General features: G+C 44.8%; 1 protein-coding gene across 4 annotated transcripts in view; it reads right to left on the bottom strand.

Annotated features, from left to right (window-relative positions):
* The window catches only part of LOC130277234 (golgin subfamily B member 1-like), a 108,421-nt gene that overhangs the window by 65,596 nt on the left and 17,873 nt on the right, over positions 1-24,952 (bottom strand). For 2 of the 4 annotated variants that reach the window (XM_056527694.1, XM_056527695.1), the window contains exons 8-14: positions 21,232-21,354; positions 13,560-13,673; positions 12,159-12,468; positions 8,523-8,632; positions 8,166-8,283; positions 6,125-6,216; positions 3,330-3,477 (exon numbers count right to left, since the gene is read on the bottom strand). In XM_056527694.1, the coding sequence (XP_056383669.1) occupies positions 3,330-3,477; positions 6,125-6,216; positions 8,166-8,283; positions 8,523-8,632; positions 12,159-12,468; positions 13,560-13,673; positions 21,232-21,354 (1,015 nt within the window). The remainder of the gene's footprint in view (positions 1-3,329; positions 3,478-6,124; positions 6,217-8,165; positions 8,284-8,522; positions 8,633-12,158; positions 12,469-13,559; positions 13,674-21,231; positions 21,355-24,952) is intronic. The other 2 variants (XM_056527696.1, XM_056527697.1) reach the window with 1 other exon arrangement.

Here is a 24,952-nt window from a genome sequence, read left to right as displayed (position 1 = left end):
GCAGAAGTAGCTTTAAAGCAACCAGGGTGCTGCAAACTGTTGCAAAACTACAACTCCCAGCATGCCCAGACAGCCTACGGCTGTCTGGGCATGCTGGGAGTTGTATTTTTGCAACAGCTGGAGACACCCTGGTTGGGAAACACTGCTCAATTGTTTAAAGGAGTACTCCACCGGAAAACATTGTAAATTACTTCTATTAAAAAATCTTAATCCTTCCAGTACTTATTAGCTGCTGAATACTACAGAGGAAATTCTTTTCTTTTTGGAACACAGAGCTCCCTGCTGACATCACGAGCACAGTGCTCTCTGCTGACATCTCTGTCCGTTTTAAGAACTGTCCAGAGTAGGAGAAAATCCCCATAGCAAACATCATGCTGCTGTGGACAGTTTCTAAAATGGACAGAGATGTCAGCAGAGAGCACTGTGCTCGTGATGTCAGCAGAGAGCTCTGTGTTCTAAAAAGAAAAGAATTTCCTCTGTAGTATTCAGCAGCTAATAAGTACTGGAAGGATTAAGATTTTTTTACTAGAAGTCATTTACAAATCTGTTTAACTTTCAGGCACCAGTTGATTTAAAAAAAAAAAAAAAGTTTTCCACCGGAGTACCCCTTTAAAGGGTGCTTCTCATTGCAGAGGTAGCTTTAAAGCAATGTTTTCCAACCAGGGTGCCTCCCTCTGTTGCAAAACTACAACTCCCAGCATGCCCTAAAACTCCCAGCATGTCCGGACAGCCATATGCTGGGAGTTGTAGTTTTGCAACAGCTGGAGGTTGGAAAACACGGTTTTAAAGAGTAAATATAATGTTGTTGTGGCTGCTGGATGTAGTTTTAAAAGGGAATTTGTCATCAGATTTGACCATATATAAGACATAGCAGCGCGTCCTATATGGTGAAATCTTCTTCCTCACCATCACCGGGAGACTGTACTGCCGGCAGGGATGGTGAGGATATGAAGTTAGTAAGTCTCCCCCACCAGCCCTATAAGTAGTAGGGATCGACCGATATCGTTTTTTAGGGCCGATACCGATAATCTGTCACCTTTCAGGCCGATAATTTATACCGATATTCAGGTATAAGTTATCGGTTATTTCAAACCCCCGGCGGGGCAGAAGCCGTTGCAGATCAATTATTTAAAGCGGGCGCTTTAAATCAATGAACTGCAGCGGCTTTTGCGGTGCCAGAGACCGCCGCCGCCACCCGCTTCTCTCCCCCTGCCTGTCCTGAGGTCCTGAGTCTAACCACCACAGTTGCCCCATCGCCTCCCCCCTCCCCCCCATCCTCTGCCCACATACCGCTGCCCCATCGGTGGTGTTATAATTACCTGTTCCCAGGGGTCCGCGATCCTTCTGGCTCCGTCGGCGTCCTGCGCTGTCACTGTGCGCACTGACGGTGACGTCGCATTGGGGACGTCACTCGTCATTGCGCAGCGCACAGCAACAGCGCACGAGCCAGAAGGATCGCGGACCCCGGGAACAGGTAATTATAACACCGGGAATGTGGGGAGTGGCGATGGGGCGGCGGCGGTATGTGGGCAGAGGATGGGGGGGAGGCGATGGGGCAGCGGCATGTGGCCAGAGGATGGGGGGAGGCAATGGGGCAGCGACGGCGACGGTCGTCTCTGGCCGGGAGGCGGGGCATTATCGGCAAGGTAATTGCCGATACCGATAATGTCCAAAATCGTGATTATCGGCCAAACCGATAATCGGTCGATCCCTAATAAGTAGTCCCCTGAGCGAGGAGCCATACTTATCTAGTCCTGCTGCTCTGGCTGTAATCACGCCCCCTCACCATGATTGACAGCCCACGTAGAGTGATGACATGGCCTGTGCCTGGACTGTCAATCTTGCTGGGGGGTGTGGTTACAGCAGGAGCAGATAGGACTAGGTGAGTATAGCTTACCGCCCAGGGGACTGCTTACAGGGCTGGCGGGGGACACTTATAAACATCACATCCTCATCTTACCTGCGGGCACGATCGTCTCTCATGGATGGTAAGGAAGAAGATTTTACATACAGCGCATTGCTACGCATTCTATATGTAAAGTCTGATGACAGCTTCCCTTTAAAACTTCTGGCAACCCCGTTGCCAGCTGCTAAAGAGAGCGATCTACGGAATTTAAGGGAGTCCCAAGCAAGTCCATGTGACTGACGGAGATTCCGTAGAACGCTTGCTTTAGTAGCAGGCTACGGCATTGCCGGGATTTATAAAAGTGCATCCTGCCGCAGCGACAACATTGTAGTTACAGTGAAAAAATTCTGAATAAATTCTGCAGGTTAAATGCTACAATGCAGAAGAAGGAAAATGAATCCAAGACACCGGCTGCCCAGCACCTGTGAGTGTCCACCATACTGTACCGAATCATTCTATGGAGAAACTTTTACATATTTATAGTGTACTGTATGTATTATATGGAATAAAAAAAACATTATTGCAAGTGAGTTCACTTCTTTTTTTCTATTTCCTTCTGCAGCTTAAAGTGGTACTCCGCCCCTAGACATCGTATGCCGGGGGCTGCACCCAGATCGCGGGGGTCCCAGTGGCGGGGCCCCTGCAATCGTACATCTTACCCCCTATCCTTTGCATAGATGTATAAAGCCGGAATACCCCTTTTAGTTTAGATATACATTCACAAGCGATAGAGTTTGGGTGACGAAAGGGAGCCAGCTAATCAGATTAAGAATGGAATCGAGCAGCTTGCAATGCATTGTAAAACAAGCAAGCTGCAGAAGACACGTAATCGGAACAAATGCAATCGAAATAAATTGCATAAATATTTTATTCCATACAATATAGACAATGCACTTAATAAAAATAAGCAAAGGCATCTATAGCCTTCAAACGACAGAATTCTGTTCTTCTGCGGTCACCACTAGGGGGGGTAGGTTGGTTTACATTTTCCTAAATTTGCAATCAAATCAGCAGGGAATTTTTAAAGCACAAGGCTACGGTTGTGAACACGTGTGACCTTCAGTTCCAGCGTAGGGAAGATCTGTGGATGCATTCTGTTCCGTCAGAAAAATACCTGTGCACGGAACTTCGTCAAGCGTGGTACGGTTGCCTCGGCAACTGTACCGCCCAGCGTGGTTTTGTCTCCCTACGCTGGAACAAGAAGATCATGAGGGCTCACAACTTTGGACTTGTACTTTAATTAGTTGAGTTATTCCTTCCTTGTAGATGGCCGACTCCTCTGTACAATTAGCTGATTGGAAGAATTAATTGTGAACTCGATACCCAGCACTGAGCCAACAAGACATAATGGACAGTCAGGGGCGCCGTGCCAGGCAGCGGTATAAGTGACATTTAATCTGGTGATGGTAATAGAAGAAATTACCTTCTCTTTCCTCTTCTATCTGAGCGATCCTCAGGCCCATAACAGATGTGTTATCTCTCTCCTGGTCCGGGGTTACGTCGGTCTCTTGGCTCATCCCGCTCCATTCCAGAGGGTTCTGCAGCTCATCCGCGCTGCCCGACTCGCTTGTCTGAAATCATGGCACACGGGGTTCATGTATAGGGAGGATGTTAGTTCTGTGCATCAGGAAATAGTGAACTCCCTGTAACCTGAATCTATGAACGTGCAAATACCCTCCATCTAAGAAAACGATTAAAGGGGCACTCCGGCCCTAAGATAGCTTATCCCTATCCAAAGGACAGGGGATAAGATGTCTCAGCGCGGGGGACCCCTGCAATCTTGCATTCGGCACCCACCTCTTTGAGCTGCACGCCGCGCTGCCAGCTCACAAACTGCCGGGTGCCGACCACGGGGCCGGAGTATCGTGACGTCATGACTCCGCCCCCCGTGTGACGTCACCCCCCGCCCCCGCTATGCAAGTCTATTGGAGGGGACGTCACGCGGGGGGGCGGAGTCGTGACGTCACAATACTCCGGCCCCCGTGGTCGCCACCCGGCAGTTTGTGAGCTGGCAGCGCGGTCAGACATATTATCCTCTATCCTTTGGATAGGGGATAAGATGTCTTAGGCCCGGAGTAGCCCTTTAACTAAAGGGGTCATATATATTCAATAATGTTCTGGTGCCCGCTTATTCCTCCCTGAACGTCTGCCATCCGTCGGTGGAGAGCCATATACCTTTCACTAATATTTCTAAACCAGGGTGTCTCCAGCTGTTGCAAAACTACAACTCCCAGCATGCCCGGACAGCCAAAGGTTAATCCTTGACCAGCCCTGGGAATGAACATGCAATACCACACACAAACTGAGGACAAGAGTAGCACTGTTCATGGATGAAAGCAACTATGTTTTCGTCATCCTGGATTACCCCTTTAGCGTGTATTCACAGGTACAGTGAGGGGAGATTTATCAAAACCTGTGTAAAGGAAGAGTGGTGCAGTTGCCCATAGCAACCAATCAGATCGCTTCTTTCATTTTTTCAGCAAGTTGATTGGTTGCTATGGGCAACTGCGCCACTCTTCTTCTTCTACACAGGTTTTGATAAATCTCCCCCGGTATTCTGCACATATTTGATGCGCAGGATTTGAAGCTGCAGAATTCCATGTAAACTAAATGACGGAACGCAGCTTTAAACCTGCAGCTTCGAATCCTGTGCATCAAATATGTGCAGAATACTGTACGTTCGAATACACCCTTGGTGTGATTCCAAGACTGGCTCAGTGAACCCAGCCTATACTCGCCACAAATTATGACAAAAATGGATCAATTGTTCAAAGGGTACCTTTCATCAAAAAAACTTTTGATATATAATAGATTAATGTATGCAGAATAACTTTCCAATTGCATGTTATTAAAAAATATGCTTCTTTCTATTTAATTTTCCACTTTGAAAAAATCACCACTAGAGGTCTCCCTACCAGTCCTGGCCGCAAGCCCTTTTTATAGATTTCAGACTCATGCTGGAGTCCTAAATCTCAGATTGCAGCCGGGACACAGACAAGCTCAACTGGCAGCTCTGAATCTTCTCCTCTCTGTTTACAACTGCATGTGCAGAGAGAAGAAAGATCGGAGCTCAGATAGTAAAATGAATGAGGGCCTGCAGTAAGGCAAGAGTCAGGAGTATGCCCTGCTGTGCTAGGAGCACAGTGCTGGCTGAATGACAGGCAGGGAGCAGTGCTGAGCTTGTCTGTGTCCCGGCTGCCGTCTGAGATTTAGGACTCCAGCATGAGTCTGAAATCTATAAAAAGGGCTTGCTGCCATTTTCAAAGTGGAAAAATAAATAGAAAAGAAGCATATATTTTTATAACATGCAATTGGAAAGTTATTCTGCATACATGAATCTATAATCTGTTTGTAAAAGATACCGGTTCCGCTCACCACCTATTAGGGAACATGCATCAGCTGAGCACGGACGTGCCGGTCCCGCCCTCGGCCAAATACGGAATATGAACAAAGAAGTCGTCCAGCTCCCAAGATGCAATAAAAGAAGTATTCTTTATTGATCCAACAGATAGGAGTGACACACAGAAGCAGAGGCGTCTGACGCGTTTCGCACAGAACGTGCTTATTCGTAGACTCTACGAATAAGCACGTTCTGTGCGAAACGCGTCAGACGCTTCTGCGTGTCACTCCTATCTGTTGGATCAATAAAGAATACTTCTTTTATTGCATCTTGGGAGCTGGACGACTTCTTTGTTCATTAATCTATAATATATCAAACGTTTTTGTGATGAAAGGTACCCTTTAAGATCCGGCATTCATTAATTGCGCATGCTGGAAAGGGGAATGCAGCAAGATGCCTTCCCCTGTTCTGCGCCCACGTGACGCCGGATGAATGTAAACTGCCATGATGTACTAGTAGACCTTCTTTTATGTTCTTATGGTTCTTATGCATGTTCTTTGGTTGGTTGTTTAATCGGCTGACCTTTTTATGTCATCGAACCTGATGTTTTTGGGCAATGTTATACGTACTATATGATGTGTAACCCCTTGTTTTGTATGTCTCCTTGCCTGCCTTATTCCTCTTTTTGTATTGCGGATGAGTTTTTTAAATAAATTTTAATAAAATGAATTTTAAAAAAAAAACTGCCCCAGTCAAACGAAAGGGATTAGTTCTACCATCAGTTTCCCTCTGATGCTTTCTCTCCAGCGCCGGAGGGAAATGGCGCTGGATGATATACATATGCGAAAACGACCAAGAGGACTGTGTATGTGCTGTACCTGGGAGTCAGCTCTTTTTGTAACCTGCTCCAGATCTGCCTGTAGGATCCTTTGCTGCTCTTCATACACCACAAGCTTGGTCAGAAGTTGCTCTATAGAAGCGAGAAAAAAAAATTACATCTCAACGTCCTCATGTTAGGACAAAATAAAGATATGATGACTTATTGCCATTCGTTTCCTAAATATACTTAAAGGGATACTCCATTTCCAAGCATTCAGAACATTTAGTGGGTGCAGCTTCGGGGGTCGCCACGCACTCTCGTGACGTCACGCCCTGCCCCCTCAATGCAAGTCTATGGGAGGGGGTGTGACTGCCGTCACACCCCCTCCCATAGACTTGCATTGAGGGGGTGGGGTGTGACGTCATGAGGGCGTGGCGGTCCCTGAACCCCGCACCCAGTGTTCGGAACGAAATATTCCAAACGCTGGGGAGTGGAGTACCCCTTTAACCCTTTCACTGATAAAAATGTATGTAATATGCTGTAGCGTATAACATTCAGCGCTACAGAATCTCCCGGCGGAGATTATATCTGTAGGGGAGGCTTGTTCTGCCGGCGCTAGGACCGCTCGGAAACGTGCTGTCTCCATAAACGGCAATGCATTCCCTGGTGCATTTCGCCGGAAGAGCGTGAGGTCCACCATTTTTACGTTAGAGATTCCATAGTATGAATACTACAGCAGAATTCCATTGAACACAATGTGAGGCTGCTGCAGCGGATTTTCCGCAGCTGAACTCCGCGATGGAAAATAATAAAGCCAGGAATTTATTCTTACAGTTCATTAATGGTGCAGGGTGGCATTATCACACTGTGCCTTACAGAAAATATATGCCTATGGGGGATTAATATGATTTTAAAGGCATATTCCAGGAAAAAAAAAATATTTTTATACATCAACTGGCTCCAGAAAGTTAAACAGATTTGTAAATTACATCTATGAAAAAAAATCTTAATCCTTATAATAATTATCAGCTGCTAAAGTTGAGTTGTTCTTTTCTGTCTGACAACAGTGCTCTCTGCTGACATCTCTGCTTGTCTCGGGAACTGCACGGAGTAGGAGAGGTTAGCTGTGGGGATTTGCTTCTACTCTTAGACAGAAAAGAACAACTCAACTTCAGCAGCTCATAAGTACTGAAAGGATTAAGATTTTTTAATCGAAGTAATTTACAAAATCTGTTTAACTTTCTGGAGCCAGTTGATTTATATAAAAAAAAAGTTTTTTCCTGGATAACCCCTTTAATTATTTATTTTATTTATTTAATTTTATTTATTTTAATTTATTAATTTATAAATGTTTTAATTTAGTTATTTCACTTTTTTTTTATAGTTCAGATTATATTTATGGTTGTCGAGAGTGGAAAAACAGTCCTGGCAATGAAAGGGTTACAGCGTACCTAAACTTTTATTCAACTTCTGACGTGTCTTAGTCATGGATTGGTGTTGTGATCGGTTCGGGGGTCCAGCCGCTGAGCCGAAACACTTCTGTCCCTTTAATTCTGCGCAGAATACGGAGGCCTGGACAGTCTCAATGTTTTTCTATGGGACTGGCATAGCGTCCGTACTCTTCTTCTGTCCCTCCATTCTAGGGATCAGTAGGGGGGAGTCTCAGCAGTCGGACCCCCAATGACCACAACCTATGACATGTCAGAAGTTAAATAAAAGTTTAGGTACACCAAACCAATACAATGAAGCATATGGTTTGACTGGATAAAAATGAACTGGGGATACGGACAGCTTGCTAATTCCTCTGTGGCTTTCATGTGTCACCTAGTTCTCCAAACTGTGGACCTCCAGCTGTTGCAAAAATACAACTCCCAGCATGCTGGGAGTTGTAGTTTTGCAACATCTGGAGGTTCACAGTTCCACAGATCAGCCACAAAGCAGCAGCATTGTTGGCCGTATCAGCGTTCAGCTTCCTTTTTTTTCCAAAACTGGAATTGGTTTCTATGGGAAACAAAATTCTTTTTCTCGTATGCGATTTGAACACAGAAAAAGCCCATAAGACAAATCCGCGACAGTGTCGCAACGGCGGCGCTTTTTACCGTTAATAGACTGCAAATCCGTCAAAGACTCCAGCTTCATCTCCAAAGCTTTCTTCTCGTCCTCCAGTTCACCGACGAGCGCAGTTAACGCAGACAGCTCCCGGTTCTTTGCTTCCGACTATAAAAGAAAAAAAAATTTAGGAAAAATAAATCGCAAAAAAAAGGATAAAGAAGATACTGTATTAGCGGGATACTGTGATCTACAGGACGGTAATAATGTAAGACGGAGCGCAGAGTCCCGGAGACGGGATAAAGTCACAGACGTGGAAATCAGAGGAGATTTTATGTGAGAATCAGGCAGAAGTGGGAGAAGAGAAGAGATGGCAGACAGGCCGTAAGATAGCGGGGTACTTGTACAATTTTTAGTTCTTCTTCCAACTGCCTGATTCGGGATTTTGACCATGCCTTCATTTTAAGCAATTTTGCGTCGGATTTACTTGCCTCTTCTTTCTTCAACTTTACTTCATCTGAAAGTAAAAATATAGGTGATAAGCACAAAGGGAGCAAAAATACAATACAAACATCACACGCTCTAAGGCTACCACTATACGGAGTTCTGTCGGCAATCCGGCCAGAAAGACGGGAGTTTAGCAGAAAAAAAGGGAGATTTTTTTTGTACTCCCCGTAAAATCTCTTTCTCGTAGCCTTTATTGGAGGACACTGATACTGATCGGTATATGCTCTTGCCACTAGGAGGCGCTGACACTAGGGAAAAAAAAGTCGGCTCCTCCCTGGCAGGATACCGTATATACTAGAGTATAAGCCGACCCGAATATAAGCCGAGGCCCCTAATTCTACCCCAAAAAGCCAGGAAAAGTTATTGACTCGACTATAAGCCTAGGGTGGGAAATACATAATCATCCCCCCCCCATGTAATCATCCAGATCCCCGTCATCATCCAGACCCCCGTCATCATCCAGACCCACGTCATCACCCCCCCCCCCCTTCATCATCACCGCCTGTCAATCCCTTCATCAGTGGTCTTCAACCTGCGGACCTCCAGATGTTGCAAAACTACAACTCCCAGCATGCCCGGACAGCCGATGGCTGTCCGGGCATGCTGGGAGTTGTAGTTTTGCAACATCTGGAGGTCCGCAGGTTGAAGACCACTGATGAAGGGATTGACAGGCGGAGAGTTCACTTGAGTATAAGCCGAGGGGGGCGTTTTCAGCACTAAAAATCGTGCTGAAAAACTCGGCTTATACTCGAGTATATACGGTAATCAGTTTTGTCACAAAGCAGTAGGAGAAGCCAACAAAGAAATATGTCCGAAGGACCCCAGAAAGGAATCCCAAATAAAAAAAAACAAGAACCGGAAAAGAAAATCCGGACAAGTCGGGCTGACTGGTATAGGATTCCTGAATGCTCAGGGATACTCCGTCGAATCCCCCCTACAGAAATTGGGTATTGGAGTACGACCGAACTAACGAGCGACCTGGCGGTGTAAGAGACCCAGCAGACGAAAGTCTGGCTGAATCAGTCCTGAGTATCTGCAGGGACCCTCATCCAGAGTCCTTACACCAGCAGAGAGTTACGGGGTCCGTCTGGCCCAGCACAACCGCGTGTAATGACAACTGAAGAGCTGGGCACATGAGAGAAAGGGGACCCCTGGATGAGCAAGGGGGGTTGTAGAACATACTCGCCCACGGCTCCATTATCTTATACTCACCCTGAAGTCTTCAAACAGCTTGTCACGCTGCATCATACCAGGCTAAGATAGCGGGGCGAGCAGGTGCAAGTGGGTGCAATCTCCAGACGCTGGCCATTGGCGAGAAGGGGTTAACAGTACATAACTCGATGTCTGTGCCCCTTCATCGCATATGGGGGGGAACAGGTAGCGCCATGCTCCTGAACCCCCACCTGAAAAAGAGAAACAAAAAGGAGAAAAAAACCTAACTAAACAGCCCTCACTAGAAAATAATATAAAAGACCAGGTCTGGGGAGCTCCCAGACCTGTGTCTGCCTCCTGCTGACACTAAGCTAAAACTGATTACATCACTGCAGGTGGGCGGGTATATCCTGCCAGGGAGGAGCTGACTTTTTTTTTTCCTAGTGTCAGGCTGTCAGCGCATCCTAGTGGCAAGAGCATATACCTATTAGTATAGGTGTCCACCAATGAACAGCGAAAATTCCTGTAAAATTACCGGGTCACCCACGGACCCCATACAAGTGAATGGGGTCCATCAGGACCCGGTAGTAGCCGTTTGCATGCGAGCCGTTTTAGGGTCCAATCGGATCAAAAAAAAAAAGGAGCTGATCGGGTTGGATGCAAACGGCAATGTGAACCTAGCCTAAATGGATTACCTCTGAGGTGTATCTTTGGGTTCTACCGACAGTACAGCTCAATAAAGGACTGTACAATAGCTGTAGAATAAAAACCTGTCTCCTTCTCATGGGATCTGATGAGGAAATTACTTGCATAATTCCGTGCCAGTATTCCCCTCCAGTTCCTCCTTCAATGAAAGTTCCATTGACTTTAAATGGGCACTGTCATTAAAACTATTCCCCCCACCCCTTCCATCTCTTGCACATACTTTGGACCTCTGCTGGCCTGGCAGAAGTCCAAGATCAGGAAATGCAGTCTGGAGTGCTGAGGGGGGGTGCAGCCTTATCCAATCATAGCTCATCTTACACTGAACTGCTCTGGGCTGTGTGTAGCAGAATGAGGGAGGAAGTTCTCCTCTCTATGGCTTCAGATGATGTCACACCTGCTGGGAACGCCCCTTCCCAGTCTGTGAATCTGACTGAGACTGAGCAGAAAATACAGAGCAATATCAAGGTAGAAAACAAAAAATGTATAAAAATAAAGGCAGGGGGTGGTTTATCATGATGGGGGCAGTGAACTGGGAGGATTATAAAATCATGAGAGGTACTCTTTACTGGTCTCTCTGCGGCTCTGTTTAAACTGAGGAATTTCAGCGGACGAAATTCTGACATGGAATCCTATTCGGCCAGAAGATTGAACATGTTCACTCTTCTGTCAGAATCCACGGGTAAAAGCCCACGGAAGTCAATAGAAGAATGAACATGTTTATGAGTGTGAGGTCCATAATTTTTGCGGCAGAAATTCCACAGCAACTTCAAATTCCATAGTATGAATACTACAGCAGAATTCCATTGAGCATAACGCAAGGCTGCTGCTGCAGGGGATTTTCCACAGCGGAACTCCGCACTGGAAAATACGTAGTGTAAATGGGCCATTAGTATCATAATAAAGCCAGGAATTTATTCTTACAGTTCATTGAGTACCAGCAAACTAAACTTTTCACATATTGTTCCTTATGTAATTAGAAGACACTTTGCTATTTACTTGCTGTTAAAATTCCCAATCTTTATATGTTTTTAATGTGATTGAAAAAACGGCCACTAGGTGGCTCTGTTCTGTTTCCTGCCCCGAGTCAAACAGTTAGTTTGGTCTCCTCCCGGCCTGGCAGAAGACCAAACTCAGGAAGTGCGTGCGGGGCACGGGGAGGCACAGCTCTCGCAGGTCGGCATGTGTCCAAAGTCTGTGCAAGAGATGGGGGGAAATGTGATCTGTACAAGTAGTGAGACACCTAGTGGCAGCTTTTTTAAACACAAATAACATAGAAAACTTCATTTATTTTTTATTTTTTTTAAAACAAAGTACATTAGAAAGATTTTTTTTTATTTCCCATAAGGAGCGCAGTAGCAAAAATTTTTTTAATGACAGTGCAGATTTAACATAAAAACTTGAATAAAACAATAGGTAATTTTCTGTTGACACAATCCCTTTAAACAGGCGGCTGACATTGGAGACTCAATGCGTGCGGTTATGTGTGATTCCCAGCATTCCCCATGCTGCCATATCCAGTAGCATCCCGCTTGTGTTGCCCAATTCCAGTACCCCGGGGACCAGATAGTAGGAATGTTAGTATAGATATTAGAGAACGATACCATTACTTCACCATCTATGAACATTTACTAAGCATCTGTGTATTATTAAGCAAAGTGCGTTGGAGAATTCTCCTTTACCTTGTAATTTGATAACCGCAGAGTTTACCGCCGCGGCAGATCCGTCTTTGGCGTCTCCTGGGCTGGCCAGGCCTTGAAGCTGGTTCTGAAGCTGCTGTATAGTCTGATAGTTCTCTTGCATTTCCCCCTGATGTTTCTCTTTAATTTCCTGCAGCGCCGCGCTGTGCCGGAGATTGAGCGCTTGCATTTCCGTCTCGTGTTTCCCCATCATGTCTTTGAGCTGCGCTCTCATTACATGCTTCTCCGCATCCAGCTTAGACTGCAGGTTCTGTTTTTCAGACTGGAGCAGCCTGGATTTCTCAGCCATTTCCTGCAAAAAAAAAAAAAAAAAAAACCTCAGTAGTTTTCTATCTAGAACAGTGTTTCCCAACCAGGGTGCCTCCAGCTGTTGCGAAACTACAACTCCCAGCATGCTCGAACAGCCTTTGTAGTTTTGCAACAGCTGGAGGCACCCTGGTTGGGAAACACTGATCTAGAAGATCCTTTTATTGTTCCAATGTATCAAAAAAAAAAAACATTTGTAAGAAAAATAACCTTCCGTTTTGGGTACACAGCTGCTATGAACACGGATTTGTCTTCATAAAGGGAACCTGTCATCAGTTTTGTGCTGCCAAAACCGTGGGTAGCATAAAATAGGGACAGACTCCCTTATTATAAGTATAAATGGTTGTAATAGGGGAGCCTGTCCCTGTTTCAAGTGGCCCCTTAACCCTTTAACGACTGGGCCCATTTTTTTTTTTGTTGCATTAAAAAGTGTAAAATGACATGTCGCACGGGACCAGCCTGAAGCATTACCCTGCGACAAATTTAGATGAAAAAAAGCTGTCTAAATTGATAAATTCCCCTCTATGTGTAGAATTCAAGGTAAATCTAATAAATTGCTTGAAGGGGTACTCCGCCCCTAGACATCTTATCCCCTATCCAAAGGATAAGGGATAAGATGTCTGATTGCGGGGGTCCTGCCGCTGGGTACCCCTCCGATCTCGGCTGCGGCACCCCAGACATCTGGTGCATGGAGCAGACTCCGCTCCGTGTCGGATTACTGGCGATGCGAAGCAGAGGCTCGTGACGTCATGGCCACGCCCCGCACATGATGTCACGGCTACGCCCCCTCAATGCAAGTCTATGGGAGGGGGCGTGACGCCGTCACGCCCCCTCCCATAGACTTGCATTGAGGGGGCGTAGCCGTAATGCCATGAACGGGGCGTGACGTCACAAGCCTCCAGCGCTGCACCCGAACGAACGCCGAGTGCAGCAGGGAGATCGCGGGGTCCCCAGAGGTGGGACCCCGGCGATCAGACATCTTATCCCCTATCCTTTAAATAGGGGATAAGATGTCTAGGGGCAGAGTACCCCTTTAAAACTAAAGTAGACATGGCTTATATCTATCTAATGACTTACAGTGATCTGCTGATCCTTATTATCCAGCTCCTTCTGTAAAACATCAATGACTTGATTCTTTCCCGATAATACCTCTTCATCCTCGTGAAGTTTCTGCTTCAGGGCCTTGAGTAGCTGTAGACACAAAAAAAAGGAGGTAGGTCAAGATTGTACATTTGTGAATATTGCAATATTCCTACTAGAAGCACGTATTCACACTTCTCCTGCCTGTAGATAAAAAAAAAGCATGTGAATTCTGCCCAATCTGCAAACGTCCGTGTAATGCAAAAAAGACCCCAAAAAACTTCTAGATGGTGAATATGGGGGATGCAGCTGCAGGGTGTAGGGATCGACCGATTATCGGTATGGCCGATATTATCGGCCGATAATCATGATTTTGGGCATTATTGGTATCGGCAATTACCTTGCCGATAAGCCGATAATGCCCCGCACCCCCCCACCGCACCGCGACCGCCACCCCCCCGACCCGTCGCACCGCACCCCCCACCGTGATGCTGGGCGGTATACCGGTATGGATTTTTGCCCATACCGCTATACCGGTCGGGCCCCTCCCCCACCCTCCGAGTCAATAAAAAAATTAAACTTACCCGTAATGGGGGTGATCCGGGCCATCCATCCTCCCTTCCAGTAGTGTCCGGGGGCGTTCCGGGTGAAGAGTGAACCGGTCCGGGCTGTCCTTCTTCTCCGGGGGTCCTCTTCTCCACTCCGGGCAGGCTCAGGCCTAGTACGCTGCATAGACGCCGTGACGTCAGGTGCGTCGCTGCGCACGGGCGTCACTGCGCAGCGGCGTCTATGCTGCATACTAGGCCGGAGCCTGCCCGGAGTGGAGAAGATGACCGCCGGAGAAGAAGGACAGTCCGGACCGGTTCACCCTCCACCCGGAATGCCCCCGGACACTACTGGAAGGGAGGATGGATGGCACGGACCACCATGACAGGTAGGGGGCAAGAAGCGGGTGGTGGCGGCCTATGGCCCCGCAAAAGCACTGCAGATCATTGATTTAAAGCGCCCGCTTTAAATCAATGATCTGCAGCGGTGTCGCAGGGGGTTAAATAGCCGATAACTTATACCGGAATATCGGTATAAGTTATCGGCTATCGGCCCTAACCCCCACCGATTATCGGTATCGGCCCTAAAAAAACGATATCTGTCGATCGCTAGCAGGGTGTTTAGGCTGCGTTCACATCACGATTTCTCCATCCGACTTGAGTACACGATTTTATAACTTAAAAATCGTATGAAATTTTTATAAAGTCGGATCCATTGACCTCCATTAAAAAAATAGGATACGTTACACACACATTTGATCCGCTTCAGATTTCACACGATTTTTGTTCAGCTCTGAAATCGTGGTCAAACCCGATTTCAGACCCGAACAAAAATCGCGTGAAATCAGATGCGGATCAAATCAGCTGTGTGTAATGGATCCGATTTTTTTAATGGAGGTCAATGGATCCGACTTTATAAAAATTTCATACGATTTTTAAGTTATAAAATCGTGTACCGTATATACTCGAGTATAAGCCGACCCGAATATAAGCAGAGGCCCCTAATTTCACCCCAAAAACCCAGGAAAAGTTATTGACTCGACTATAAGCCTAGGGTGGGAAATACATCATCCCTCCATGTCATCATCCAGACCCCCGTCATTAACACCCCCATCATCATCACCCTGTCATCATCCCCCCTTCATCATCATCACCTGTCATCATCCCCCCCTTCATCATTACCCTGTCATCATCCCACACCACCCCCTTCATCATCACCGCTTGTCAATGTCGGATTTAACAGTGGTGGTCTTCAATCTGAGGACCTCCAGATGTTCCAAAACTACAACTCCCAGAATGCCCGGACAGCCATCGGCTGTCCGGGCATGCTGGGAGTAGTAGTTTTGAAACATCTGGAGGTCCGCAGGTTGAAGACCACTGCCCGGGCCTTCGTCATCATCCAGCCTCCCCCCACAATCCCCCTTTAGGTTTTTTACTCACCTCCGCTCGGCGGGACGTTAGGGTGAGCTGGTCCGGGCCATCTGTGCTGCAGGACCGTCCGGTGGGGAGGGATAGTCGTTCCGGGCTGTCCATCTTCATTGGGGGGGGCCTCTTCTCCGCGCCCGGGCCCGGAATAATGACGTTGCCTTGACGACGACGCACAGGGACGTTCATGAGCAACGTCCCTGTGCGTCATCATCAAGGCAACATCATTATTCCGAAGCACGGAGAAGAGGCCCCCCCCCCCCCGGTGAAGATGGACAGCCCGGAACGACTATCCCTCCCCACGGACGGTCCTGCAGCACAGATGGCCCGGACCAGCGCACCCTTATGTCCCGCCGAGCGGAGGGGAGTACAAAACTAAAGGGGGGAGGGGGGGCTGGACGATGACGAAGGCCCGGGCAGTGGTCTTCAACCTACGGACCTCCAGATGTTTCAAAACTACAACTCCCAGCATGCCCGGACAGCCGATGGCTGTCCGGGCTTGCTGGGAGTTGTAGTATTCAAACATCTGGAGGTCCGCAGGTTGAAGACCACTGAGGGCGGAGAGTTCACTCGAGTATAAGCCGAGGGCGGTGTTTTCAGCACGAAAAATCGTGCTGAAAAACTCGGCTTATACTCGAGTATATACGGTACTCAAGTCGGATGGAGAAATCGTGATGTGAACGCAGCCTTAACCAAACAGCATGAAGGGAAGATGTAAGGGAAAGCCTCCCCACCCAGTGCTTCTCTACTATAACTTTGTTCTATTATTACCCATAAAGCTACATCCCCATGGTGAAGAATTACTAAAGAAAAGTGGAAAAGCTGCACCGTATCATTTAGATTTTGGTGCAGATTTTCCCCCAAAAACAGCTTAGGCCTGGTTCACATCTGCATCTGAGGCTGCATTCAGGACCAGAAAACCGAGCCAGGTGGTTGGGGGAACAATGGATACCAACAGATCTCATTGAGTTCCGTCTAGTGTCCGGTCATTTAGCAGGATTTGACCCAAATGAAGATGCGAACACTAAAAAACTTAATTTATATATATATATACGCACACACACACACTCACATAGTTGCAAATCAAAAAATGTTGCAGTATCTTGTAATACCTTTTCTATTGGACTAACAGAATTCTATTCATCTGTCTGAGGAATCTAACAATTCCTCCTAAAAGTCTAATAAAGTGTATATAAAAAAAAAATGAAGTTTTGAGACAGAATCGTGATAGATCGCAATGTATCGTCACCTAGACGGTATATCTATATCGAATCGCCACACTGGTATCGCGATTCGAATCGTATCGCCAAATTCTTGGCGATTCACACCCCTACTAATTATATATATATATATATATATATATATATATATATATATATATATATATATATATATATATATATATATATATATATATATATATATATTGCGGCACTCCAGTAGTGGGTGAAAATAAGTTAGTGTTTATTCACACACCTATAATCTATAATAATATATATTTTTTTATATATATATTTTATAAATAATTATAAATATATTTTATAAATAAATATCTACATTTTATATGAATAAATATTATATATAAATAAAAAATATATTAATAAATATATCTAAATATAGATACTCCAAAACTGTAACAAGCAGCACAACCCAGTAGTGCAATGGTGTGGTGGTTGCTGTCAGCACAGTCCCGGTCACGGTCTGTCTGTTAGAAGCAGGCAAAGAGGTTCTGCAGCACTCCAAAATTGTTCAAAACAGTGTTTTTTTTTAATCCCATACAAGAAGTGATACAACATTTCACCGGTCTCACATCGGCTTGAAAAAGCCGGTGTGAGACCGGTGAAACGTTGCATCACTTCTTGTATGGGATAATAAGCCACTGTTTTGAACAAATTTGGAGTACTGCAGAACCTCTTTGCCTAAATCTAGATAGATAGATAGATAAATATAAATATATGTTCTAAATAAAAATAAATTATATATATTTATTAAATCATAATAATTTTATTTATATAGCGCCACCCGTATGCGGTTTCCTGACCGGACCTAAAACCGTAGTATACTACGGTTTTAGGTCCGGTCACAAAACTGGATATGGCTCAAAAATGAGCCGACCGGAGTGACCGTTTGACTCCGGTCGGCTCATTAAAGTAAATGGAGTTCAGCGCTGGTCCGGCTGGGGTACGGGAGAGCCCGGTTTGCCCCTCCCCCAGCCGGAACCGGCACCCGTAATGTAAAACCGAGATGTGAATGCAGCCTTAGAAAGATTTAGTTTCTGATAGAAGGAGGACATGATGTTTGAGACAGCAGAGAGACAGTCACTGGTATTCTGTAGGAGTGCAGGGGTGATGTCGGGGGAAGAGGTATAGAGTTGGGTGTCATCAGCATAGAGGTGGTGCTGGAAACCAAATCTACTGATTGTTTTTCCAATGGGGGATGTGTGGAGTGAAATGAGTAGAGGACTCAGGACCGATCCCTGGGGAACCCCGACAGTAAGGGGAAGAGGAGAAGAAGTAGAGCCAGAAAATGAGACACTGAAGGAGCGGCCAGAAAGATAAGAGGAAAACCAGGCGAGAACAGAGTCCTTAAGACCAATGGAGCAGAGACTACTGAGGAAGAGTTGGTGATCCACAGTGTCAAAAGCCGCGGAGAGGTCCAAGAGAATCAACACAGAGAAATTGCCATTAGATTTGGCCGTCAGAAGATCATTAGTGACTTTGGTTAGGCTGTTTCTGTGAAGTGTAGGGATCAAGGAGAGAGTTCTCAGAGAGATAGCGGAATAGGTGGGAATAGACCAAGCGTTTCAGGAGTTTGGAGATAAAGCAGAGATTAGAGATGGGTCGATAGTTGGCTGCACAGGACGGGTCCAGAGATGTTTTTTTCAGTAATGGGGTTATGATAGAATGCTTATATGCTGCCTTAGCCAATCATAGCTCATCTCACACTGAACTGCTCTGGGCTGTGTGTAGCAGAGTGAGGGAGGAAGTTCCCCCCTGTATGGCTTCAGATGATGTCACGACTGCTGGGGAACGCCCCATCCCAGTCTATGAATCTGACTGAGACTAAGCAGAAAATACAGAGCAATATCAAGGTAGAAAACTAAAAAAAATAAAAAATAAAGGCAGGGGGATGTTTATCATGATGGGAGGATTATAACATTTAACAAGATAAGATCATGACAGGTACTCTTTAAGGGGTTAATTATACCGTACTGATCCCGAATAACACCTTACATTACATTACTTATCCTGTATTATACTCCAGAGCTGTACTCACTATTCTGCTGGTGAGGTCACTGTGTACATACATTACATTACTTATCCTGTACTGATCCTGAATTATATCCTGTATTATACTCCAGAGCTGTACTCACTATTCTGCTGGTGAGATCACTGTGTACATACATTACATTACTTATCCTGTACTGATCCTGAGTTATATCCTGTATTATACTCCAGAGCTGTACTCACTATTCTGCTGGTGAGGTCACTGTGTACATACATTACATTACTTATCCTGTACTGATCCTGAGCTATATCCTGTATTATACTCCAGAGCTGTACTCACTATTCTGCTGGTGGGGTCACTGTGTACATACATTACTTATCCTGTACTGATCATGATTTATATCCTGTATTATACTCCAGAGCTGTACTCCCTATTCTGCTGGTGAGGTCACTGTGTACATACATTACATTACTTATCCTGTACTGATCCTGAGCTATATCCTGTATTATACTCCAGAGCTGTACTCACTATTCTGCTGGTGAGGTCACTGTGTACATACATTACATTACTTATCCTGTACTGATCCTGAGTTATATCCTGTATTATACTCCAGAGCTGTACTCACTATTCTGCTGGTGAGGTCACTGTGTACATACATTACATTACTTATCCTGTACTGATCCTGAGTTATATCCTGTATTATACTCCAGAGCTGTACTCACTATTCTGCTGGTGGGGTCACTGTGTACATACATTACATTACTTATCCTGTACTGATCCTGAGTTATATCCTGTATTATACTCTAGAGCTGTACTCACTATTCTGCTGGTGAGGTCACTGTGTACATACATTACATTACTTATCCTGTACTGATCCTGAGTTATATCCTGTATTATACTCCAGAGCTGTACTCACTATTCTGCTGGTGAGGTCACTGTGTACATACATTACATTACTTATCCTGTACTGATCCTGAGTTATATCCTGTATTATACTCCAGAGCTGTACTCACTATTCTGCTGGTGAGATCACTGTGTACATACATTACATTACTTATCCTGTACTGATCCTGAGTTATATCCTGTATTATACTCCAGAGCTGTACTCACTATTCTGCTGGTGAGGTCACTGTGTACATACATTACATTACTTATCCTGTACTGATCCTGAGTTATATCCTGTATTATACTCCAGAGCTGTACTCACTAGTCTGCTGGTGAGGTCACTGTGTACATACATTACATTACTTATCCTGTACTGATCCTGAGTTATATCCTGTATTATACTCCAGAGCTGTACTCACTATTCTGCTGGTGAGATCACTGTGTACATACATTACATTACTTATCCTGTACTGATCCTGAGTTATATCCTGTATTATACTCCAGAGCTGTACTCACTATTCTGCTGGTGAGGTCACTGTGTACATACATTACATTACTTATCCTGTACTGATCCTGAGTTATATCCTGTATTATACTCCAGAGCTGTACTCACTAGTCTGCTGGTGAGGTCACTGTGTACATACATTACATTACTTATCCTGTACTGATCCTGAGTTATATCCTGTATTATACTCCAGAGCTGTACTCACTATTCTGCTGGTGAGGTCACTGTGTACATACATTACATTACTTATCCTGTACTGATCCTGAGTTATATCCTGTATTATACTCCAGAGCTGTACTCACTATTCTGCTGGTGAGATCACTGTGTACATACATTACATTACTTATCCTGTACTGATCCTGAGTTATATCCTGTATTATACTCCAGAGCTGTACTCACTATTCTGCTGGTGAGGTCACTGTGTACATACATTACATTACTTATCATGTACTAATCCTGAGTTATATCCTGTATTATACTCCAGAGCTGTACTCACTATTCTGCTGGTGAGGTCACTGTGTACATACATTACATTACTTTTCCTGTACTGATCCTGAGTTATATCCTGTAAAACACTCCAGAGTCAATAAATCCTTGCTCTTTCCACAGCAGAAATTAACAAGTTGCAGCTTTATAAACGACATTGCCGTCAACTTCTATGCAGAAACCTTCCGCAGCCTGGACGACATCTGTTAGACTAGGTTCACACTATGGAATTTCCGCCTGCAATTCCGCTTTGAAATTGCAGGCAGAAATTCCGCTTGCTAAAATGCATAGTGTAGTGAATGGGTTTCCGTTCACAAATTCACACTTGGAAATTTCCGCCTGAAGATGGCGTCACTCATTCTTCAGGCGGAAATACTCGCGGAACACATTGCAGTCTATTGGAGACTGCAGTGTCCGCACCGTCCTAGGGCCGACTGATTCAGCCGGCACTGGCCGCACTAGGAATCTCCGGGCAGTGTGAACCGAGCCTTACACTCCCCTCCACTTAGATAATGCTGCAGATTTTTCATCCATATTATCTATAACAGAGAATCCACAGCGTGTATGCAGCTTCTCTGCTTTTCGTCCAACCTACCTGATGAAGTTCAGCCGTGGAATCGGACTTGGCGGCGATTTTGAAGAGCTCCTGGTCGTGTTTCTCTGACAGCAACTTCATCTCTTTGTCTTTTTCTAAAATCATGTTCTGATACACCCGTATCTGGAGACAGGACAGTAACGTCACAGAACGTCAACATGGAGGCGAATTGAAGGATCGTGACAAACAGTATAGCTAAACATACAAACTGATATAGATATACGCACAAACTCATACATTTATTTTTAATGGCGACCTGTCATATTAAAGGGGTATTCCAGGAAAAAACTTTTTTATATATATATATATATATATATATATATATATCTCAACTGGCTCCAGAAAGTTAAACAGATTTGTAAATTACTTCTATTAAAAAATCTTAATCATTTCAGTACTTATGAGCTTCTGAAGTTAATGTTGTTCTTTTCTGTCTAAGTGCTCTCTGATGACACGTGTCTCGGGAAACGCCCAGTTTAGAAGAGGTTTGCTATGGGGATTTGCTTCTAAACTGGGCAGTTCCCGAGACATGTTCAGAACGCCGGCTACGGTATCGGAGGCTTGTGACGTCATGGTCACTCCCCTTGTGACATCATGGCCACGCCCCCTCTATTCAAGTCTATGGAAGGGGCTGTGACATCCGCATAGACTTGCATTGAGGGGGAGGGCGTGACATCACAAGTTCGCTCCGTGCACCGGATGACAGCAGTGCCGCAGCAGAGCTCGCAGGGGTTCCCAGCGGCGGAACCCCCACGATCAGACAGCTTATCCCCTATCCATTGGATAGGGGATAAGATGTCTAGGGGTGGAGTACCCCTTTAATGAGACTCCAGTACTTGTCTACAGGTATCTTGACAAAACTGGAGCTTTTAGGGGTTTTCCCTTTTTAATGGAAGGGTACTAACAATTTTGTCCATGTCCGTTTATATTATGTATGTATATATAGTATGTATGTGGTATGCATGTATATATATATTATGCATGTATACAGTATGTATATATTATGCATGTATATAGTATGTATTATGCATGTAGATAGCATGTATGGATTATGCATGTAGATAGCATGTATATATTATGCATGTACATAGTGTATTATGCATGTACAGTCCTGGCCGCAAATGTTGGCACCCCTGATATTTTTCAAGAAAATGAAGTATTTCTCACAGAAAAGGATTGCAGTAACACATGTTTTGCTATACAAATGTTTATTCCCTTTGTGTGTATTGGAACTAAACCAAAAAAGGGAGGAAAAAAAGCAAATTGGACATAATGTCACCAAACGCCAAAAATGGGCTGGACAAAATTATTGTCACCCTTTCAAAATTGTGGAAAAATAAGATTGTGTCAAGTATGTGATGCTCCTTTAAACTCACTTGGGGCAAGTAACAGGTGTTGGCAATATAAAAATCACACCTGAAAGCAGATAAAAAGGAGAGAAGTTCACTTAGTCTTTGCATTGTGTGTCTATGTGTGCCACACTAAGTATGGACAACAGAAAGAGGAGAAGAGAAGTGTCTGAGGACTTGAGAACCAAAATTGTGGAAAAATATCAACAATCTCAAGGTTACAAGTCCATCTCCAGAGATCTAGATTTGCCTTTGTCCACAGTGCGCAACATTATCAAGAAGTTTGTAACCCATGGCACTGTAGCTAATCTCCCTGGGTGTGGACGGAAGAGAAAAATTGATGAAAAGTGTCAACGCAGGATGGTCCGGATGGTGGATAAGCAGCCCCAAACAAGTTCCAAAGATATTCAAGCTGTCCTGCAGGCTCAGGGAGCATCAGTGTCAGCGCGAACTATCCGTCCACATTTAAATAAAATGAAACGCTATGGAGGAGACCCAGGAGGACCCCACTATGGAGGAGACCCAGGAGGACCCCACTATGGAGGAGACCCAGGAGGACCCCACTATGGAGGAGACCCAGGAGGACCCCACTGCTGACACAGAAACATAAAAAAGCAAGACTACATTTTGCCAAAATGAACTTGAGTAAGCCAAAATCCTTCTGGGAAAACGTCTTGTGGACAGATGAGACCAAGATAGAGCTTTTTGGTAAAGCCCATCATTCTACTGTTTACCGAAAACAGAATGAGGCCTACAAAGAAAAGAGCACAGTACCTACAGTGAAATATGGTGGAGGGCCAATTATGTTTTGGGGTTGTTTTGCTGCCTCTGGCACTGGGGGCCTTGAATGTGTGCAAGACATCATGAAATCTAAGGATTATCAATGGATTTTGGGTTGCACTGTACAGCCCAGTGTCAGAAAGCTGGGTTTGTGTCCGAGATTTTGGGTCTTTCAGCAGGACAATGACCCCAAACAGAAGTCAAAAAGCCCCCAGAAATGGATGGCAACAAAGCGCTGGAGAGTTCTGAAGTGGCAGCAATGAGTCCAGATCTAAATCCCATTGATCACCTGTGGAGAGATCTTAAAATTGCTGTTGGGAAAAGGCGCCTTCCAATAAGAGAGACCTGGAGCAGTTTGTAAAGGAAGAGTGGTCCAACATTCCACCGGCTGAGAGGTGTAAGAAGCTTATCGATGGTTATAGGAAGCCACTGATTTCTGTTATTTTTTTCTAAAGGGTGTGCAACCAAATATTAAGTTAAGGGTGCCAATAATTTTGTCCGGACCATTTTTGGAGTTTGGAGGTGACATTATGTCCAATTTGCTTTTTTTCCTCTTTTTTTGTTTAGTTCTAATACACACAAAGGGAATAAACATGTGTATAGCAAAACATGTGTTACTGCAATCCTGTTCTGTGAGAAATACTTCATTTTCTTGAAAGATTTCAGGGGTGCCAACATTTACGGCCATGACTGTATATAGTATGCATGTATATAGTATGTATGTATTATGCATGTATATAGTATGCATGTGGTATGCATGTACAGTGATCCCTCAATTTACAATGGCCTCGACATACAATAGTTTCAACATACAATGGTCTTTTCTGGACCATTGTAACTTGAAACCAGACTCAACATACAATGTACAGACAGTGCAGATCTGTGAAACGTGTCAATGGCCGGAAGAACCGACCAATCAGAACGGACATTTACACCTGTACTACTGAAGTGCATGCACTGACTGTCTGGTAGCGCCCCCTACAGTACAGGGAGGTATTACATGTTCTGTACTCTTTACCTGTACCAGGGTTAGCTGCTCCTTTGGACACCAGGTGAGGGCAGCTACATTTTGCGTGTACTGTACAGGACCCTGAAGAAGCTCCTGTCCTCTATATAGACCAGTCTTTCCAAACCAGGGTGCCGCCAGCTGTTGCAAAACTACAACTCCCAGCATGCCTGGACAGCCGAAGGCTGTCCAGGCATGCTGGGAGTTGTAGTTTTGCAACAGCTGGAGCCACCCTGGATGGGAAACACTGACATAGACAGTAATTTACAGCTCCCAGCAGATCTTTATTACTTTTATATGTAAGGATTTGCTTTATCTATATTAGTTTTCTACTTATTTCTATTTAATCCTCACTTTTTCCTATTTTTGGTTCTGGTCTCAACATACAATGGTTTCAACATACAATGGTCGTCCTGGAACCAATTAATATTGTAACTTGAGGGACCACTGTATATAGTATGTATATAGAATGTATTATGCATGTATATAGTGTATTATGCATGTATGTAGTATGTATGTATTATGCATGTATATAGAATGTATTATGCATGTATATAGTGTATTATGCATGTATGTAGTATGTATG

The sequence above is a fragment of the Hyla sarda genome, chromosome 6, assembly GCF_029499605.1.
Source record: "Hyla sarda isolate aHylSar1 chromosome 6, aHylSar1.hap1, whole genome shotgun sequence".
Lineage (NCBI taxonomy): Eukaryota > Metazoa > Chordata > Amphibia > Anura > Hylidae > Hyla > Hyla sarda.
The sequence above is the reverse complement of the archived record's forward strand: the minus strand, read 5'-3'. Positions and strand labels throughout refer to the sequence as shown.